Source organism: Strix uralensis, chromosome 26 (assembly GCF_047716275.1).
Source record: "Strix uralensis isolate ZFMK-TIS-50842 chromosome 26, bStrUra1, whole genome shotgun sequence".
Taxonomy (NCBI): Eukaryota; Metazoa; Chordata; class Aves; order Strigiformes; family Strigidae; genus Strix; species Strix uralensis.
Genome location: NC_133997.1, coordinates 4,936,971 through 4,957,984, shown reverse-complemented (window position 1 = coordinate 4,957,984; position 21,014 = coordinate 4,936,971). Strand labels below are relative to the sequence as shown.

General features: G+C 48.6%; 2 protein-coding genes and 1 long non-coding RNA gene across 5 annotated transcripts in view; 2 read left to right on the top strand and 1 right to left on the bottom strand.

Annotated features, from left to right (window-relative positions):
• Window positions 1-12,319, bottom strand: part of NCAPD3 (non-SMC condensin II complex subunit D3) — a 30,794-nt gene extending 18,475 nt beyond the window's left edge. For 2 of the 3 annotated variants that reach the window (XM_074851000.1, XM_074851001.1), the window contains exons 1-13: window positions 12,201-12,319; window positions 11,195-11,349; window positions 9,931-10,093; window positions 8,234-8,412; window positions 7,177-7,365; window positions 6,701-6,762; window positions 6,346-6,433; window positions 4,855-4,988; window positions 4,077-4,149; window positions 3,347-3,472; window positions 2,903-3,155; window positions 2,326-2,388; window positions 2,066-2,149 (exon numbers count right to left, since the gene is read on the bottom strand). In XM_074851000.1, the coding sequence (XP_074707101.1) occupies window positions 2,066-2,149; window positions 2,326-2,388; window positions 2,903-3,155; window positions 3,347-3,472; window positions 4,077-4,149; window positions 4,855-4,988; window positions 6,346-6,433; window positions 6,701-6,762; window positions 7,177-7,365; window positions 8,234-8,412; window positions 9,931-10,093; window positions 11,195-11,349; window positions 12,201-12,261 (1,630 nt within the window). In that variant the 5' untranslated portion in view covers window positions 12,262-12,319. Of the gene's footprint in view, window positions 1-2,065; window positions 2,150-2,325; window positions 2,389-2,902; window positions 3,156-3,346; window positions 3,473-4,076; window positions 4,150-4,854; window positions 4,989-6,345; window positions 6,434-6,700; window positions 6,763-7,176; window positions 7,399-8,233; window positions 8,413-9,930; window positions 10,094-11,194; window positions 11,350-12,200 lie in introns of those variants that run through there. The other variant, XM_074851002.1, reaches the window with a different exon arrangement.
• Window positions 12,320-12,530: 211 nt separating this feature from the next.
• On the top strand, window positions 12,531-20,109 carry VPS26B (VPS26 retromer complex component B). The gene is made up of 6 exons (XM_074851141.1): window positions 12,531-13,084; window positions 16,454-16,610; window positions 17,457-17,621; window positions 18,399-18,574; window positions 19,240-19,382; window positions 19,855-20,109. Exons 1-6 carry the CDS (start codon window positions 12,862-12,864, stop codon window positions 19,999-20,001), a joined length of 1,011 nt encoding a protein of 336 aa, XP_074707242.1. The 5' UTR covers window positions 12,531-12,861; the 3' UTR covers window positions 20,002-20,109.
• LOC141935154 (uncharacterized) lies at window positions 13,091-14,828 on the top strand. The gene is made up of 2 exons (XR_012626485.1): window positions 13,091-14,417; window positions 14,633-14,828. It is a non-coding gene; the product is annotated as an uncharacterized LOC141935154 (long non-coding RNA).
• Window positions 20,110-21,014: the final 905 nt, after the last annotated feature.

Sequence of the window (21,014 nt, the reverse complement as noted above, 5' to 3'; positions counted from 1 at the left end):
GAGGCTGCAGAATGGCAGCTGCAAAGAACCACCAAAGAGTCTACAAGGAAACCAGAACACATCTCCCCTCCCCGAACGTGAAGTTAGGCCTCAAATTTTACTTTCCATAGCCATTCATACTTATTTCTGCACGTTTTCAGGAAAAATAAACTATCATCTTGATTACGTATTAAATGACACACAACTGAATACACAGAGCCACAATCAACCATTTCTCACCTTTTGAACCATTTAAATCGACTATTGACAAGCTGCAAATACTGACTTCAAGCATTTTACCATTGCTTTTAAGGTTTCTATTTATTGCTCTTTGTTAGGTTTCTTACAGCAGTAAGTAAGGTTTCCCAAATATATGCCAAAATTGGAAATCTGTTGCTTAGAGAGATTCGTGTGGAGACCCACTCTGTTGCCATTAAGAAATAGGAACTTATCAAAAGTAGTTTGAAAATAAATTTTTATCAAAAGAAGCAAAAGGGACTTTGATCTGCACTTTCTTAATGGGCAGCTAACTGCAATCGAATCTTCCTCCTGAGAACAGCCTGACAGAAAAAGCACAGAACCTTTTTATTGCAAGATTTAGCTGTTAAAACAGTCCAGCTCTCATGAAGGTGACCAAATCTGCTAAAATAATCACACTTTGTCAACTGACACTGATTTTACTCACAGTGATATAGAAAAGAGGAAAAAAACCACAACAAACACCCCCCCCCCCCCCAACCAACCTGAGCTCTAAAACTATCAAGGGAACACAATGTTTGTACGCTGTTAGGCAGAGGTAATTCTGCAGTGCATACCTCACCCTGCAGATTATCCCCACCCTTCTTATCTTTGTCCTTCTGCATTTAGCACGTTCTGACTATCCTCAGTGAAGATTTATTTCGCTTCTAAAATATGAGCTGTTTGGTCTTCATAGAAGTGCAAAATTAGCACAGGCATAAGCCAAACACAAGCGTGTGCCAGACAGCTTTGCTAATGCACCTTGACTGAGTCGGAGCGCCCTGTATTTCAGCTATCCTCTTGAGCTCCAGACAGTCCTTTTTCATTCCATCCTTTTCTTAATTTGTTTTGCCAAGTGCCAAGTGTATGCTCAGCTGGGTATCAAATACAAAACCAGGCATCCTCTGCCACAAGGAGTCTGCAACTAAATAGGGAATACACAATACCTTAAGCGGCCTGGAGGACTTCTCTATCTGAGGGAGCAGATTAATGAAATTTATCAGCAAAATGTTTTAAAAGAAAGCTTTCAATGAAGAAGATAGGAGCCTGGCTCGCAGAGATAGGGAGAGAGATCCCATGTGAAGAGCAGCATGAGACGTGTAACAAAGACACAAATGCAGGATGTGAACCAAGCAGCGAATTGAATTGTCAGCAGTTCAAGAGAGGTGAACAGCAAGAACCAAGAGCAAAGATACTGGCAGAGGCCTAAAGGTTGGGAAGAAAAGCTTTTACACAGAAGAGGAAAAGAAAGGAAGAGATTTAAAGAAGGAACACTGTGGCCACAAAAGCCAACTTACATGCTGATCTCATGCTATCAACAAATGAGAACTAGCTGCTTGCCATTCTGCATCAGTCCATTTCGCCTCACACTTTGCTTTCAACTCCAGCCAATACCTGATGCTGCAGACAAGTGAATTCTTCCCTACAGAACAGTGCTAGTCAAAGGTGCTGTGTTTTATGTAGCAAAAATGTTAGATCTTTGTGCACTGGAGCAAGAGATTTAATTACCCTTAAATTTATGGAGTTAGAAGAATTATATCCCACATCATTTACCATCCTTTTTGGAAAGAATAAATTACCTGCTTTTCAACAAGCGTCGCCACCATATTAGTATAAAAGAACATCAGTATTTCAAGATTAAATGTATTTTTCAGACTTGAGTGGAAACAGTATTTCTTCATGGCTGGTACTTCCACCCCCTTCCTCACCCATAAGTGTATTTTAACAGCTCTACAGAAAGCTCTCTCCGCTTTCTTTGAAAAACGGACAATGAATACACTTCAGAAAGTCTAATTTCAATTAAGGTTTTGAAAAGTTATCTGGAAAGGATAGTGTAACTTTGACATACCATCAAGAACAGCAGTATCACCACTGTCTGTCAACTCAATAGTTTTGAAAGTCGGTGACGTCTTCAGTGGATGGCTGGACGTGGCTGAAAGAAAAGTTAAAAGTTTAAGAATAAAAAAAAGGCATATGTTCACCCAGCAAAATGGTTCACTGTTAGACACAGAGCCTCGTGCATGCCCTAGGTTTTACAGACGTGCATATTTTTAGAAAATGGCACGCCAAGAAAAGCCTGAGACTTACTATAAGAGAATGACTCTATACCTTCTGTACTGACTATCCAACTCGCAGTGTTCGTCTTTGCTTCCAAGTCTGTATGGACAGTGGCTGCCAAAAAGAAATAAAAAAAGAAATTAAATGAAGTATTTTAATTTGGGATATTCTGTCATTCCACATTTTTTCAGGCAAGCAATCTAACTGTAGGATGCTACGTACATACTTCTGAATCGTGCCATCTGGCCTTTACCACACCTGAGGGAGTTCAGAATGCCAATCACGAACAACACAACGCAGCAGAAATAAAAGGCAACTCAAGATTTAATCAACTTTCAGGCAAGAATGAACTTTTTTTTTTTTCTTGAGCAATTTCAGTCGTCTATAAATATCCTTCAAAAGGTATCTCACGGAGGAATCTATCTGGAACTGATATACGAGAAAAAAATCCCTTCCAAATATAAGGCTTCATGAGTAAGACTCATCAATTACTTCTCATTATGACACAATACACAAGGACACTATGTGCAGATTTTTAAGTTCCTGACAACTAGTTCTCCTATCTCCCAGTAATTATTCCCCCTGAAAGCTCAAGAAATATTTTCACTCATTTATCCATAATACTTACAGCTTTGTAATAAGTCCTGTATACTCTCCTGGGTAGCAGCAGCTTTCATTTCAAGACAGTGGGCAAAGCAGCTTAAAGCTTTGCTACGGACCACGGGTGATTTGTCCGAACACCGGCCAAACACCATGACCTGAACTAAAAACTTATGCTTTAGAAACTTCTGATGGTCCAGGGACAAGGAGCTGTCCAAGTTCCTCTCGGGCACATCCAACAAAGCTAACGCTACGTCAAGAGCAAACACTCTGTAGGCAATCTGTTCGGAAGAAAAAGCACACAAGGTGCTCTGTTAACGTCAGCAAAGACACTTTGTAGGCACTGCCTACTCCATTTCCCCTTTTTTAGGTACCAGCAAGAACAACAAGGCTATTCAGTATTGGTATCGAACCCTTCCTCTTCAAAATACTGCTGTATCTGAACCCTGGCACACCAAGGAGATGCACTTACTTTAGAGTTGTGTGAGTATTTATAAAGCCAAGCGATGAAGTCAGCAAACTCTATACAAGGGAGTTTATTCAGCAAATTCACCAAGGCCTGTGCAGCATATGTGCGATAATCAGCCTTATCTGGGACCTAAAACACAAGGGCAATTGCATGGTATGATATTTCGATGCTCTGCTCTAGAAGGAAGAATGGCACTTCTGGGCTTAAGATGAGTATTTTTTTATTTAAGGAGGCAATATGGTCACATTCAGCAAGGACTGGGAGAACAATCACAGCCTCCTTGGTCACTACTTCAGCACTCACCCACAATCACACAGCAAATTCCCCCAGGCAAAGGTGGAGCTCAGACTAAATCCAGAGGCAGTATTTCTACATGGCAGTCTTCAGATAGTTAGCTAGGCAAAGAGCTCTCATAATCCTCTTTTTTCCTCTACCAAAACAGTGGTAAAAGGAACTGCGAGTTTTGGTAAAGACAAAAGTAGGGTACAATCAATTGTGAATGAGGGTGGAAGTGTTCACCCTCAGCATTCTCCTAGAGCGTGACACTACTTTTAAGATCTCTGAAAACTCCAACAAAGATCAACACAAAACACAATCAGGCTGTCAGGAAATTTGCAAATGATTACAATCTTTTCATTCTTTACAAGACATTGTGAAAATGGATTTCCTCACTATTAAAGATACTGCAATGTATCCACACATGAGCTCTTACATGCAACAAAGCTTAGCATACCTTGGCACAGATATGTTGCAGTAATATTCGAAGAACAGGAAAAACAACTTCTTTCAGCTCATCTACTACAGAACTGCACAGAACAAAAAGAAGCAAAATTTAATAAGGCTGGGTTTAGAGCAAAAATCAAGTCAAGGACGTTCCTTTTGGAATACATTTCAAAAGCCAGGAAGAGAGCATGTTCTGGAATCACGAGTGCTAGTGCAACAGGATGTGGTTGGAGAGCAGATCCACTTTCTGCTTTAACCCGGCTTTGCAGGCAGAAAACATTTCTTTCAATACCCTCCTACATGTAGAAGGACAACAGGAAAAGCTGCTTCATTCTCAGTCTACTTAGCACATGTTGTCCGGGGACCTCTGCACAAACCACACTTTCCAACATGGATCCCCACACCCAGGGAATAATAAACATAGGCAAAACATATCTTTAGGCAGGAGAAAGCAAAGGACTAAGCAGAAGTGAGCTCCGTATTAATCTTTTATCTTTACAATACTTTGTAGTAAACTACAAAACCTGAAAAACTGATGCAAAGTACAGGCGGTAGGTCCCTTCCACTCACCGCCACTCTTCTGTCAAACAGCACCTTCTTTCCCCTCCACCAGCGAGTTCATTAAGTTCCCATTACAGACGTTTTAATTAAACCTCATTTGCACAAACAACTTCAAAGCCGGTGCCAGTTTGTCTCATCCCTTTATCAACTAAACAGTAAAGCGAAGGCAGGCGAGAAGAAAGAGAAGACATACCCAGGAAGGGTAGTGCCAGAGCTCTGTACTTCACCTGATGAATTTTATAGCCTGATTCCTGGCACTGATCACAGCCGAGGTGATGGCAAGGACTGCGCGTCTGGAACCCGCAGCGCTTTCCAGCATGAGAATGATGTTGAGGATTCGCTGGAAGACACAACGAAGAATCTGGAAAGAAAAGGTTGTTTTCAGGTTCGTGACAGTAGCTGCTGGAGCTCAGGGAGAAGCATTCTGATCGGGTTTATGAAATAATTCTGAAACAAACAAACTGAGGTCCAAATAACAGCACCCGTCAAAACATGACTCCCAGCAGAGTAATCTAAGAGGACCCATTCTTTAACACACACAACATCATTCCTAGCTGTGATGTTCTCATACAAGTCCAGTGAGGCTCAAAAAGGGCTTCCTGACAACATCAACCGATCCTCTTGGAAACAGCAGACTTCAAATTCCAGACACTTCTGGTGAATTCAGGAAACTCATTGGGGTTTTGCACAGAAGACATCTTAATGCATGTTTTTACCACCACGTGCACTTGAACTTCTGGAGCTTCCTGCCTGCCGTGCTCTTGGGACCCCAGCACGCCTCGTTATCCTGCCATTCACTGAGCAGCCAAACAGGAGAGGCAGGGAAGATGAGGTGGGTCTGAGAAGAGGAGCTCCTACATCTTCCTGATACCACAAACGTCAACAATTCTGAAAAGCTCGTGGTGCACTGAGAAACCAAGGAGGCTGAAACACACAGGTCTGGGGCTGCTAAAGCTGGGCCCACACCTGGTGTACGTTGGGTTAGTGTGTACTAAGCTCCAGGCTTTCCTGACTAGACAGCTGCTAATACCTGGGCTGGCTGGCTCAGAACTAGTTCAGATGGGCTTACGGACTCGTGAACACAGTGGCAGGGTCACACACAAAGTTCAAAAGCCCCATCCACAGGGGCAGCGCACAGGTAAGTGGGAGATGACACAGGGTGCTTGATAATTTAACTAAATAAAAACAATGTAAAGCTGCTGACACTTTTCTGGTAGAACTGGATGTTCCATGATGACAGGGTATTCTCCTAATGAGAATCAACCCTGCTTACTACCATCATCTGCGCATAACACTCCCCCATCATGCTTCACTGCTGCACAACCACCCGCCACAGCACGCTACCGAGCAGTGCTGGAGCTCCACCTAGCAGGAAACAAGAAAATTCCAGGCAAATGCAGTAACCTAGAATTCTCTTTTTTAATATAAAGAGATCTAATGCCACTGTGTCTATCCTCTGTTTTAGATTCATTTGCCACAAGAGTCACTAGAGCACAGAACTCAGTGCACACAAAATGCACCATCATACAAATTAAAGGAAATAAGGACCAGGGTGGAAAAAAAGCATCTTGCCTCTGACCCAGCACACACATACACAAAAAGTAGAACTAATGGAAAGAGTAAAATATGCGCAAGCAAAAGTGATGCGCAAAGAAGGAAAGAAACGACTCCTGTTCAATACTGCAGTGAGGATTTTAAAGGTTTTGTCCAACTTTTACCTTATCTTCTGCACCATGTAGAGGGGAACACAGTAACCGCAGCCCATGATAGGCCAGCTCGGGAACGTACTTGGCTTCGTTAACATTCCTAAGCAAAAGAAAGCAAAGATGTGTCTTCATCCCTCATCAGAGAAACATTTACTACGACTATTACAACTAAATGTGATCATAGACTGGAAAACATTCAATATTCAGTGAACGTTGTTTACTGTTAGCTAGGTAGAACACGTTCTAATTATCTTTAGCGAAAGAAATCACCATTTTCATTTTAGTATAAACAAGATAATAACAACACAAGCACTGAGTGCTTTACTTGTTCAAAGCACCATATAAACATTAAGAATTATTTGCTCACATTGCTGCTGAAAACACGAACTCGTGTACCGCTGGCTCAAAGTTTGTCATTTCAACAAAGATCTGCAAGGAAAGAAAGCCAAGCTTAGCTAATCCACACGAGGGCAAGACGTGGAGGTCTGCTTGGATGCTTGGGGGTCAGACCACAGAGAATTAGAGTCTAACTTTCAAACCACGGCGCTTTGCCTTGAAGCAGAACATAAGCAGACCCCAAATCCCAGAAGCTCAATACCGTGTGTCTTCCCCTCCCCAGTGGTGAGGGTGAAGCACCTCAGAACAGCCCCAGCCAGCAAGTGTTAAGCGTAAGAGACAGACACGGAGCAGGCACCACGCTGCAAGATTCACCCTGAGGAGTCTAACCAGGGGCCCAGTTTATGAAGGGCAGGGCTGCCGTTGCTCCCGTGGCTATGGAGTGCTCTGCACCCGCCAAAAGTTTGTGTGAGGGAACAGAAGGTTCCTTAAGTTCAAACTTATTACCCGCAAGCAGTTATGCACACACTGAGGTTTTTCTTTTAGGCAGAACTTAGGTAGAAGTCTCAACAAGTTTTTCAAAAGCAGGAAGATTGAGTTGCGAACTTGAAGAAGATCGTCCGTTGAAAAGTAAACATTTTCATTATCGTCTTCCTCCTCCTCATCATCCTCCTCCTCTTCCGATATCTCTTCCATCTACATTGGTAGAAAAAAAGAAACACCACCACCCTGCCCCACAGTACTGGCTGATCTCTTTTGCACATTTCAGTGCTTCACAGGGTGCTCAGGCTACGTCCTACATGATTTCCCATCCTAAATTCCAAATCTTTTCTTTCGGATTAGTTAACGCACTTAACAGTGGGGGAAAAAAAAAAAAGACAGAAAATTGGATACAAAAAAAGAAGCTCCAACACAGCCTGTTCTCATTTTGAAGGAGAAAGTCCATCAGAACTGAAGACAATTATCTGAATTCTAATCTGACACTTGGAGATTCACCTCAAGTAATTCCCATTGTGCCCATGACCTTCTTCCCTTGCTTGTCGTGACCCTGCGGCACTGATGTTCTCTCAGGATTTCTGATGCATAATCCTCAGTTCCGTTTAAAAAAACCCAACATATAAACGTTAGAAGGAGCAGCTGAGTACAGCTAACCAAAGCACTTAGCCCTTAACTTCCCATCAGTAAGTTGGCAAGGAAACGCAAACGCCATTTGCAAGCTGGTCACATACCAGCTTAAAGGTGTCTTGAAGAAGCCGATATCCATTAGTTTCTCCCTCTGCTACTGAGCTTTCTAACAACATGCCACAGACAAATAACCTGTATTTTTTTCCATTAGTCAGCAGCCAGGAAACTGCAGCTAATGTTGAATCATCAGACCTCTGAAATTCCTAATAGGTAGAGGATCAAGAACACAGCTGAACTGCTGAATAAAAGGTTAAGAATTAAAAAAGGGGTGAAAAAGAGGATGAGTATCACACTGACCTTTCACTGAAGTGAAATAGCTTGCCAACAATTCGCTTATTAATAGAGATTTATATCTGAAGAGATTACACAAACATCTTACATAGTCATTCCTGCATGGTTTTCCCTTCTTTCTATTTCTTCTTGCATTGGTCTGAGAGCTTGGAGCGTGCATCTTCTTCCTTTTCCTCATCAGATCTTGTTCGTGAGGCCAAGTTTTTGTCAGGGTGTGCAGACATTTATCAAACATCACTTGATGGAACAGCTGGTTAGCTATGCTGCCTGCCCAGAAAAGACAACATTAGCCATCATCCAGACAAAATACAGAGAGAGCATCAAATCATCTGGCCACCTCATTTGCTTTGCCAGCCAAGGAGATGGCCAGGAGAAAGCCATTGTCCTGGGAGCCTAAGAAAGTTCAAGAGAATTAAAAAATAATTGTTTGAACAGAGCCAAACTGCATCAGGGTGACATGTCATCAGTGATGACATTCGCCAGCAGGATCACCAGCTGATTGACCGCTTCTAGCTGGTAACGTGCTGCACACCAAAGATCAGCAAAACCTTAGAGTGCGCATTAGCCTTGAACACAAAAGGATACTGCTGTGAATCAACCTGCTAGAAAACTCCAACGGATAGTTATTTTAAACAAATACTTCTGTTTTCACAAATTAACCTGTCCAAGAGCACTGCACAGTGAAATCCTCGCTAGTTACAGAGGGGGAACGGGAATAACCCTCTGCCTTCACTGCATACTACTGTCAAACCAGAGGGATGTCAGAATCATGGAATGGTTTGGGCTGGAAGGGACCTTAAAGATCACCTAGTTCCACCCCCCTGCCACGGGCAGGGACACCTTCCACTAGCCCAGGTTGCCCAAAGTCCCGTCCAACCTGGCCTTGAACCTTTCCAGGGAGGGGGCAGCCACAGCTTCTCTGGGCAACCTGGGCCAGTGTCTCACCACCCTCACAGGGAAGAATTTCTTCCTTACACCCAACCTAAACCTACCCTCTTTCAGTTTATAACTGTTACCCCTTGTCCTATCCCCACACCCCCTTATCAAGAGTCCCTCCCCCCTTTCCTGTAGCCCCTTTCAGTCCTGGGAGGCTGCTCTAAGGTCTCCCCGGAGCCTTCTCTTCTCCAGCTGAACCCCCCAACTCTCTCAGCCTGTCCTCACAGGGGAGGTGCTCCAGCCCCCCGAGCATCTTCGTGGCCTCCTCTGGCCCCGCTCGAGCAGGTCCGCGTCCTTCTGATGTTGGTGCCCCCAGAGCTGGACCCAGCACTGCAGGGGGTGTCTCAGGAGAGTGGAGCAGAGGGGGAGAATCTCCCCCCCTCGCCCTGCTGCCCACACTGCTCTGGATGCAGCCCAGCACACGGGTGGCTTTCTGGGCTGTGAGCGCATGTTGCTGGCTCACAGTCAGTTTTCCATCCACTAACACCCCCAAGTCCTTCTCCTTGGGGCTGCTCTCCATCCCCTCCTCGCCCAGCCTGGGTTTGTGCTGGGGATACGTGTGGTTCCAGCCCTGTGTACTGAGCAGACTCCTCCACTGACCTTGTCACAGAACTACTAAGAACATGGCAACTGAGACCATCGAGCCACTTTATGACAGGAGACCGAGCTGCTGTCAGACTGTAACAGCGGATCAGCGCTCAACACCACGGCGGAGTCTGATACCCAAGAACCAAGCTAAGGGTTCAAAAGCCATCGCTTGTTGCACCTGGAATTCTTAGAAATGAGAGGAAGCTGGCTTTGTCTGAACAATGTTTTATCCAACAGCAAGAGGCCCACCCCTTCGCTCACCTGGGATTTCCAGCAGTAAGAAGTACAACCCAGCCGCATGAAGAGCGTAAACCCTCTCCTCTGCGTTAGCTCTTTTGTGCTGGCCCTCTTGGACAAAGTGATGCAACACAGCCACGAGAGCTTTATGAGAGAAGCCGTTTTCGGCAAACAAAGTCCAGATATTCTGAGGCAAAACACGTGAATAATAGTGAGAAATCCCGCAGTAACATAACTCCCTGCAAGTAGCTACTATTCGCATTTTAACAGTTGTCACTGCAACCAGCCCCCATATGTATTATAGTAGATGTATTTTAAAATAGGTTTTAATAATTATGTTACAATATATAATACTATATATCATTTATACTGCGTTATATTAAATGATAGTTTTTAGAGTTGGGAATAGCTTCTCTTTGAAGCGCTCTGGCACAGACGATGACGGTTGTTTTGGGCGGTTTATGGAACATTCTGTGTATTTCAAGGCAGGACGGACTCAGGTGACAGCAGCGCCGGTGAGGCGGAAGGCGGCTGACTTGCGGAAAACAGACTCTACAACTCGAATAGAGTTATACAGCAGGTATGTCTACTCCGGCGCCGGGGTGCGAGGGGATTTCTCCACAAAGCTTGCAGACCCACCGCACATTTTACCAAAAACTTATAGAGTGTGGATATACATATTCATTGGATTACATAACACAACATACATATGCATGAGTAAGGCTGGGTTAGTTCTAGAGGCTGATGTCAACAGTTTATGTTCTCTTTGCACCTGCGCATTCCCTCCTGGGGGGCGTCTTCGGGGGTCTTTGGGAGGAAGGCTCGTAGTCTTTCTCACCTTTTTTCCCCGGAGCATGCGCAGATTCTCTTAGCCAATTTCTTGAACAACAAAAATGTTTTTCAGCCGGTCTACTCATCCTATCTTATTTAAGGGAACCAATGAAACTTCTACAATCCGTATATGGCTATCTTTACTCATTACCAAGACCCAACTAGTTAGAGCACACCTGTTCCTCAAGGACAAAAACACGATATTTTGCTGAACACTGCAGTTCTTGGTAGATTTTCGCAGTAATCTGCTTTGTTTTGATGGACACAGTAGTCCTTGGTAAAATTCCACAGAACAGTCTGGGCAAGCAGGATTCTTAGCAATATTAAAAACTATTATAAGTAATATTATAACTTGCTAGAAGTAAGTAAATAAGTTGCTAAGCAGTTTTCTATAAGTAAATAAGTCCTAAAACAAGTAATCATTTCTCTGTATCACAGCCGGTGCCGCTGCCCTTACCTGACTGTCCCCTTGGTTCTCCACTGCGAATGGCGACAGGGACTGGTAGAGCCAGGTGAAAGGGTCCAGCCCCTCTTCCGTGATGGCCTCCGCTATGCTGGGGTCCAGAGGTTCAGCCTCTGTGAAATCCAGATCCCAGACCGTGTTCACCCAGGCTGGAATAAAAATAAAAAAAAGAAGTTTCTCAGCGTCAGACGTGAAGTCCCCCCGACTTGCGGAAACACAACTCCCCAACCTATAAGATTATAAAGTAGGTATGTTTATTCAGCGCTGAGGCGCACGGGGATCGCTCCACCACAAACGTGTGCCCCTCTCGTGGCACCTTGTCTTGGCTTTATGCTACAAAACATCACATATTCATAATACGCCTATGCATATGCATGACCTATCCCCACTTCGTATTATAATAAAGCCTGAAAGTCTTTTTCATATGTTCCGCCCCGGTCTCCTCCTAGTCACATCTGCGCAGTGTGTCCCGGTGGTCGTGGATTGGGGTCGCAGAGATGAAGTAGCTCCTCTTCCTCACTGTTGAGCTTTTTACCTCGGTTTCTTGCTCAGTCTCTGTCGCCTCCCGGACTCAGGCTGGACCATAGGGTTGGTTTTGACCAGTTTTTAGGGCTGTCTTCCTATTCCATCAGGAAGCGTTCCCTCACAGCTTCTATTAATCAAGGTTTCCATATTGTTCTGCTCTCTGGCCCATCTACTATGATCTATTATCCTATTCAATCTTAGTTATCTTTTAACTAATGAGCGTCTAGCCCCTAGCCTGATCTCTAAGTCTTCCATCTTTATCTCTAAACTAAGTTATACCTTCATTTCTTGAGTGCCTAATTTCTCTCTCCTATTTTAATTTCCTAGCTCCTCATCTCACCCCCGCGCGCGCGTTAAGATCCCAACGAGGCGTCACGAGAAATACGGCGTGAGCGGGTCGAAGCGCGGACGGACGAGCCCCGCCGCTGCCTGGCGCCCCCCGGGGACCCCTCGGGGACCCCCGCCCGCCCCTCACCTGCGCCGACGTCCCGCAGCCGCCACCCCGACAGGGCCCGGGGCAGCTCGGCCGCCGCCATCCCGCCGCCACGGCCCCTTCGAACGGGCCAATCGCGCGCCGCCCCGGGCCGCGGCCAATCCCCGCCCGGCGCCCGGAAGCGGCGGCGCCGCCCGCCCTCAGTGCGCCTGCGCGGGGCGGGCGGGCCGGAAGGCGGGGCGGGCCCGGCCGGGGAGGGCGGCGCGAGGCGCGCGCGGCGCATGCGCGGGGCGGGGCCCGGTCCGGGACGGCGCCAGCGCTCGGGGCGGCGAGGCGGGGGCCGCGCTCGGCGGAGGGCGGGAGGGTGCGGGGGGGGGGGGGCGGGTGCGGGTGCCAGCCCCGGGCTCCCTCCAGCGGCCACCGGGGAGGCCCCGGGCCGCAGGGCCCCGTCGCCGCCGCTGCTGCCGCTGCTGCTGCTGCTGCCGCCGCCGCCCCCTCCCCGGCATCCCTGCCGCATTGCGGGCCCCCCCCGCCCCGGCCCTGACTGCCCGCTGTCCCCGCCGTGCCGCTGCCCGCCCCGCGCGGCAGCCGCCCCTCCGCCGGCACCGGGAGTGGGGCCGATCCGCCGGCGGGCGTCCCGGCAGAGCTCTGTCCGTGGTGCCCGCGGGGCAGGGCGGGGGCCGCCCCTTCCTCTCCCGGTGCCATGAGCTTCTTCGGGTTCGGGCAGAGCGCGGAGCTGGAGCTGGTACTGAGCGACGCCGAGAGCCGGCGGCGGGTGGAGCACAAGACGGAGGAAGGCAAAAAGGAGAAATATTTCCTCTTCTACGACGGGGAAACCGTCTCCGGGCGGGTGGTCCTCACCCTCAAGCACCCCAACAAGCGCCTGGAGCACCAGGGCATCAAAGTGGAGTTCATCGGGCAGATCGGTGAGAGGGGGGGGCGGGGGGGTGGCCCGCCGGTCCCCGACACCCCTGTCCGGGGGTCTCCCCTCTCCCCCATGGCGTCGCGGGGAGGCCCCGGTGCGTTCCTCTCGCCTTGGTGGGGACGTCGCTGCGCCCCACGGCACGGAAATCCTCGCCGGTGCGAAGTAGGTTACGTTGGCTCCCGAGCGGGGCTTTGCTGCACCGACAATTCCCACGGTTGCCTGGAATTATTCCAACCTCCCTTCGAGCTGGGCAATCCGGTGGGTTCTCTGGGTTCGAGCCCCGGCGGAAGGGAGGGCACTCCAGTCCTTTTCCAGGTCATTGTTCTCCCGTCCTATTTTCTTGCTTCTGCTCGGTCACCGATTTCAGCTCTGGGGTAAAATTCAGTTTCTGTCCTACAGATGCAGGTCTGAGCCCGGACAGCGTAGCAACGCCAGCTCTCGGGCCGGATTCTCCAGGCCGTCTTTATTTGCAGCCCTACGGGCTGTCTGTTTGCATTTCTTCTGCGCCTGTCGATTCGGTTAGGGAAGCCACGGCTCTGCCGAGGACGGTGAATCGGGTGGGTTTTACCTGTACGTCTCAAACCACCCGCTGCACCTTCCCAGCCCCTACCCCACGACACCTTTTACCTGGGTAGATCAGCTTTCTTGAGGCCTACGGGCTCAGCTCGGCTGATTCCATCTTTTATTCTCTTATTCTTTGAGGGAGTGACCACGCACCCCTGCGCGGTTAGTTGGGCGGCTTCAAGTTGTTCAAAACTCGTGGTTATCTGTGCGTGTAACCAATTTAGATTTCCTGTTTCGTGCTTTCTTAGAGGAAAGGTAGCCGCCACGCCCACTCTTCGATCGGCCTTGGAGATGTCCGTGTTTCATGGACGTGCCTGAGTCCCGCACGCCAAAATAAGTTCAAGATGTTCCCAGCGATGTGACCGTGCTCGGCGACGCCTCACGTCTGTGGCTCTCCGTGCTCGGGTTTAACCCTCAAAATCACTGCGCGAGCCGTGGGCCTGCGACCTTTGCATTGCAAATCATGCGGTGCAAGAAAGTGAACCAGAGGTTTTCCCACCCAACCCTGATACTGCTGTTTTAATATTTTTGCTGGCCTCGCTTGTGCGTAACACTGCTTTTTGGAAAGAAAAGGGAGGGCGGGCAGAGAGAGCTGGTAAACGGGGGGGAGTGTGAGCGAGCCGGTGCATCGGGAGCGAGCTTGTGACCTCCTGCTATTTGATTATGATCGTCAGTGGAAATTAAACATGAACTTTGCTTCCTGCTCCACTCTGTCTCCTCCACGCTGCCTCGCCTGCTTCTCAGTCCCCATTTTGGAAGACTTTTGAGCCGTACGTATTTAGAGTAACTGCTTTGAGTTCACATTATTGCCCAAGCAGGGTGTGTTAGGGGCTGCTGTGGCTGCACACCAGTCCTTTCTTTTTGCCCATTGGGTCACTTTGTTAAAGCGATCACACTTCCTTAATGCTTTTCATCTCAAACAGCTTGCCTTACACTGACTTCTCGCTGCCGTGAGGTCGGTAAACTGTATGAGACAATTTAACAGGTAGGGAGACAGCCGTAAAGGAGTGATGTGTCACAGGGAAGATGGCTGTTCCACACCGGGTACCGGCATCCCGGCTGCGATCGCTGTGCCCTGCGCGGTCTCCGGTGAGCGCAGAACCCGTTTAAAGATTTTGGTTCTCCTGCTGTTACTGTGTCCTGAGCCAAAACGTTGGCAGGTTATTTTTTTCAGCTGGAAACTTTATAGCTCTGAAAACCTGAAATTACAGCTCATACCTGTTTGACATGCTAATGTCTTCTGAAGTGTGGGAAACGTCAATCCTTCCTCCTCTTAAGGCTGCAGAGTGCCAATCTGTGCCCTTCCAAGGTAGCAGAGAACTTGGTGCGCTGACATTTGCCTCCCCTTGCTTTGAATTCGATTGTTGCTTCCTGCATCGTGTGGGCAGATGATATATTCCTCTTTTTATGTGGCACGTGGCCTCGCCCTGTCACATCAACAAGCACTTTCCTCTCAATGGACACGTATTCAGTGCAGAGAGAGTTGGTTTATTTATGTCACCCGTCTGCCTGGCCTGAAGGGCTTGATGGCACTCGCTGTTCCGCCTAAGTGAGGGGTGTTCTAGTGCCAGTATTCCCATTATAGAGATAAGGTGAGCAAAGGGGTGTAAGAAACAAAAGGTTTTAAGTAACAAAAAGCTGAAATCTCATCATGCACTCAAGGAGCGGAGAACTGAGTCTGGCTGCAGTTGCTGAACGCTGGTGATACCTCTCAGAAGCCGCCTCTGCACAGTTTAGTGCTGACAGTGAACTTGTGTGTGTGTGATTGTCTGATGACTTGGGTTTGTGTTTCCTCATCTCACCGTATCAGATTGGCTACGGCTTTACCTTTTGGAAGGACTGCGTGGGTGTCTCGTAGTCACACAGCTCACACGCAGGGTTGGGAAGGGCAGGTTTCATTGATGGTTATGCGTAATACGGAGCTGTTAATGCAAATTGTAGAGTTTTAAGTTTCTGTGGCTTTGACTTAAGGGAGGAAACTTTGTGGAAGTGTAGAGAGGCTTGCTTTCATTAAATGAGGAAACCTGCGGTTGTTTCCTGCTGATGCAAGAAGGTTGTGAGGAAAACTGTAGCAATGTGACCGTGCTGGTTACTTGAGCTGGCTGGAACGGGGCTTCCAAAGGCGAGTGCTCTTCCCTCGTTGGTGCTCACGTGGCCATTAGTGCGTTCTCCAGGGGCTGGTGGACTCAGCTGCCTCCCCGCACACTTGGTAGCCATGCACTGAACGCTGGCTTTGTGCAGAATGGGTGAGGATCTCCACAGTTACACTTACTCCCTGGTGCGAATCAAGACCACTCAGAAATCTTTGTTGTCAAAGGACAAGCGGGAACAGTTGGAAGCCGCCTATCCCTTCGTTTTTGCTCTGTCACTGCTGTTGCAGAGAAGCAGTGGTGTTTCTTCCTCTCTTTACAGTGGCAATGCCTTTGGCCTGGAATATTGTGTAGAAAATTATTGCAAGGGATTGCGTGAGCTGTTGGCTCCTCTTCTCAAACAGTCTGAACATAGTTACTGTTGATAATAGGTGACCCACACTAAGGCAAGCCGAGTTCCCGGTTCGGTGCAGTAGGTGAGGCTGTGTGGCCCTTTTCCTTCCCGTGTCACTGGCCAGCACCTGGCTCCGATGGAGAGCAGCGAACAAACGCAGCACACTGCAGCTGCAGCTCCCCTGGTAGGTTCTCTGAACAGGGGCGAAGGAAGCAGTGATCCGGACAAGAGAGCTGCTCGTAGCTGTGAAATCTCCTGTCTTTCCTCACTGTGTCACACAGGATTAAGCGTCACTGCTTAACTTGGACTTCTGTCTTCCTAGAACTCTACTATGACCGAGGAAACCACCATGAATTCGTGTCTCTGGTGAAAGACCTGGCCCGTCCCGGTGAATTCACTCAGTCGCAGACATTTGACTTTGAATTCACTCATGTGGAAAAACCTTACGAGTCCTACACGGGGCAGAATGTGAAGTTACGGTGAGTCTCCTCCCCTTGCTGACCCCAGTTCTTGGTTCTGTGTGGTGTGCAAGTACTGGTATTTACCGTGATGACACCAGAGTGCAGCATCCCTTCCCAGACATCCTTGCAAGCTTCTAATGGGACTCCAAATGCATTTTGGTGGGATGAGCTGTAAAAGGCTGTCTTTGGGGGCTCTGCTTTTATAAGCATGCATCAGGCTTTGTGGAACTTGTTCTGCCCCATTTAAGTGACAGGAGAAATCAGCCCCTTCTGAATCAACCACTGCTTTCTAATTTATTTGGTAATCCAAAAACTAAAGTAAATTGTTTGCTTTAGTCTCCAATGGGGACATTTTTGCTGCCTTGTAATCAGTCTTGTCGACTTTAATTGTGCTCTGTATGCAAACAGATGCCTAGCTTCTATCTTGTTCATACGTTGCGAACTGTATTTCACATCCAGGCACTCCAGCTGACTTGAAATCCAGTCACTGGCTTTGAAGGGGAGGGTTGGAAAATTCTGAGATCTGCAGAAAGAGGTGTGTCTGTGGAGACCAGTGTGATCTAATCTCATGCAAAAGGGCAGTGGTTTGAACATGTGCAAGATGTTACTCAGATCCCCAAAACGGTGGTTAGGTAACTCAGGCTCACAAATGGGTGAAGGGTTAGAGAAGTCTTAGAAGAGTCTGCTTTTCTGTTTGAAAATTCCTCTCTGTCTTTTCCGACGTGGGGTATGGTGGCTCCAGAAGCTGGGTACCAGTAAGGCTGCTTGGATAGCCCCATGCAACCCATTCAGCCCCATGTCCCTCCCTGCTTCATCCCTGTTGCCGCCTGTTCAGCCCTAACAGGAGGGGGACTCTCCTCACAGGTATTTCCTCCGAGCGACGGTCAGCCGCAGACTGAACGATGTGGTGAAGGAGATGGACATAGTTGTGCACACCCTGAGCACCTACCCAGAGCTCAACTCCTCTATTAAGATGGAGGTGGGGATTGAGGATTGCCTGCACATCGAGTTCGAGTATAACAAATCCAAGTAAGTGTCTCGAGAGCAGCCAGTGGCTGTGGGGAACTGCCTGGTACAGGGGAGAGCTTGGTTTGGAGGCCTGAGGCACGTGTCTTGCGTTGTGATCCTCAAAGGGATTCTTTGTTGCTGTGCTCTAGTGAGGCTGGCAGGCAGTTTGGATCCTGGTGGTGGGTTTTTGGGTTCCTCTCCTTGCTCTCTGCACCAGGGAGTGGGGAGCAGTGGCTGTGGGTTACCGAGCTTGGAGCACAGCGTGAGGCTCTTGCAGTAACTTTGCATTCCCTGTATCCTTGGCAAGATCAGTATTTCCAGGTGTCTTCAAAGTATAACATCTGCTCTTTACCAGGCAATACAGCTGAATACTGCTTAATTCAGGCACAAAAGTTGGAAACGGCTCTTTTAAATTACTTTTACTGCATCTTTCCCAGCTGATGGTAGCAAACCTCCCTGCAGTGTAACATTTGGGTTAGTTTTAACTGACCTAAAAAATCAGGTTTGGAGGTTTTGCTGTTGCAGGGGTTTCTTGCAGATATTCAGCCTGAAATTCTGTTTTTTATTTATCTGATTGCGCTCCGTGTTCTTGTTGATTTCTGAAAGACCGGAGGATGAAAGATGAAGTGCTGTTTACAGCAGCCTAGTGGAGGTGGTGGGTGATAATGCGGTCTGAAATTTAAAGCTGAGGCCGTGGAGAAGAGCAGAGTGCCTGACGAGCACGTTCCTGCTCTTCAGTGTGAGTCCTGGTCTGCTGCGCAGTGTTTGATTGTGGTGCTTTCTTCCTTCGTGTGCCAGGTATCATTTAAAAGATGTGATTGTTGGAAAGATTTACTTCCTGCTGGTGCGAATCAAGATCAAACACATGGAGATAGATATCATCAAGAGAGAAACAACAGGGACTGGACCCAACGTATATCATGAGAATGACACAATAGCTAAATATGAGATCATGGATGGGGCACCTGTGAGAGGTGAGAAGGCAGATGAGCCCTGCAGAAATCCTCTTCTGAAGTTTTTTGGGGTGGGAATATGAGTCCTGCTGTATCTTCAGCTGAATTTGTGTGCTCAGTAGTAGTATGCATCCTGTTTCACTGTCAGACTCACGGCAGTTTGCATGCGTGATTAAATATGATCCCCTTCGTTTGCTGGTAGGATGAGGGGGAAATGAGGCAAAATGAGTTGCAATGACTTTATTCTTTTGATGAAGCAGTGGCAGAACCAGGAATAGGTGTAAATTCACTATTGGCATGGGCCACCGGCTGGCATTGCTGCAACTTGGAGCAGCAAGATGGTGTTCTAGCTCTGTGCCAATCTCCTGTGCCACTTGTTTTCCAGTTCCATTGCCCAGCAGAGTCACCTGCCAGAGAAAATGTCACCTTACTCATTTTTTTCCTGCAGTGCTGTCTTGATGCAGGTCACAAATGAGCCCTGTGCTGTTAAAGTGGCGATGGAATAGCTGTCAGCAGGGGCAGGATCTGGCTGTGGACCATGTGTGCTGATTTCTGAAGGTCTTTTAGCTCATCTTACTCCACTTGTGGGAATGGTCACAAAGCCTAGTGAGCTTTTGTTTTGCTGGTGCTCTCCTAGTTTGTATTTGTGTGTTCTGTCTGTGCTGATGGTGCTGTGCACTTTCTAGGGGAGTCCATTCCCATCAGACTCTTTCTGGCTGGCTACGAGCTGACTCCAACGATGAGGGACATCAATAAGAAGTTCTCAGTGCGTTATTACCTCAACCTGGTGCTGATCGATGAGGAAGAGAGACGCTACTTTAAACAGCAGGTGAGCAACAGAGTTGTTGGTTCTTCTTGGACCTGCAGACCATCACTTGGGATATTGTTATAAGGACCTTCTGGGAATTTGGGGGGAGAATCATGATCTTGACTGAATATCTATGAGGATGAGACATATCGGTGTGCAAAGACGGTCTAGAAGGAACGGTCCACGCAGGCCAGGTGTGTGTGGTGGGGGGGATGCACGTAGGAGGTGGGACTTCTCGTCCTCTCTGTTGCTCTGTGGTGCAGCTTCTGTGCTTCACCTGATCGATTCCAACGTGGTAGCCAGCGGCAACAGAGAGCTGCCCTGGACTTGCAGTGGGTTGCCTCTGTGTGCTGAGATCCCGGGGAGGAGCGCTCTACCCAAATTTCCAGGAGGGCTGCGTGGCGAGGCCTCTGCTTGGCAGCTTGGTTCAGCCTTTGGGTCTGGGTGGGGCCAGGAGAAGGTCTCAAGCCCTGACAAGCCTGTGTTACTGCAGGAGGTGGTGCTTTGGAGAAAAGGAGACATCGTGAGGAAGAGCATGTCCCACCAAGCAGCCATCGCCTCACAGCGGTTTGAGGGGACGTCCTCGCACACCGAGGCCAAGACCCCCAGCCAGCCTGCAGAGAACAACGGCCGGCAGTGAGAGGCCGCGCAGAGGAAGGCTGCTGCGGAGCCACTGGGGACGGCAGCGAGGAGGAAGAAAAAAACACTTCAGAGACTTCATGAAAATAAATATCCGTTTTTGACTTAATTCCTTTCTTCAAAGGACTCGTAGGGTGGGAAGGGGAGGGGAGGGCAAGGCAAAGCTGGAGCACTGGTGGTGCGGAGTTGAAGGTACCTCAGCGCTTCCCAATCGACGACATTCCTCTGGGGTCGGCTGCTTTGAGGCACGTGTCCGGAGGCTGCGGAGCTGCCTGATCTCCTCCTTGCCCCGAGACACTGTCAGCGTGGCAGCGGGGAGGGAGAGAGCAAGTGAAGGCCAAATCCGCCGCTTCTTCCCAGCGGTGTGGAGGTTGCTTCGGGGCTGTGTAGGATGGATATTTTTCTTGCCTTTCTGAAATCTTCACGAGGGAAAATGACACAGGGATTAGCTGGAAGGTAGAGGACGGAGTCAGAGACTGAGGCGCGGCCTACTTGAAGTTGCTTAGCGTTATCCCCTCGCTGCCTCCCCTTCCTCTTCACGCTGGCGTCTGATTCCTTGTCACAAACAGTTGTGTAACGTAGTTGACTCAGCCCTGGGACTGCCACGGAGCCGCGTGGAGCACGGGCAGCAGGCGTGCTGCTGTGTCCTTGCTGTGGAGCTCCCGACTGCAGGGCTGCTTCAGGGGGGAGCTGGGGCTGGGAGGAGGGAGTGAGGCACGCGAGTGCAGCGGGAGGTGACACAGGTCGGGCCGAGAGCGGTGACGGTCCTGATGCTGTTGGGTGGGCAAGAAGTGGGGGCAGGAAGGCTCCTGGCCAAGAGCAGCGTCTTCCTAGTCTTATCCCAACAGCCCAAGTGCCCCTGGGATTCGGTCTCTCTGGTTGCTGCGCTCATACAGGTTCCAGTTGCTGCTGCAGAGCAGGGGCAGACCAGCTTTGGGAGGTCTAGAGAAGAGTTTTGGAACGTGAGAAATAAACAGGGGCTGTTGTGGGAGTGGGCTTCGCTGCACACGCTGC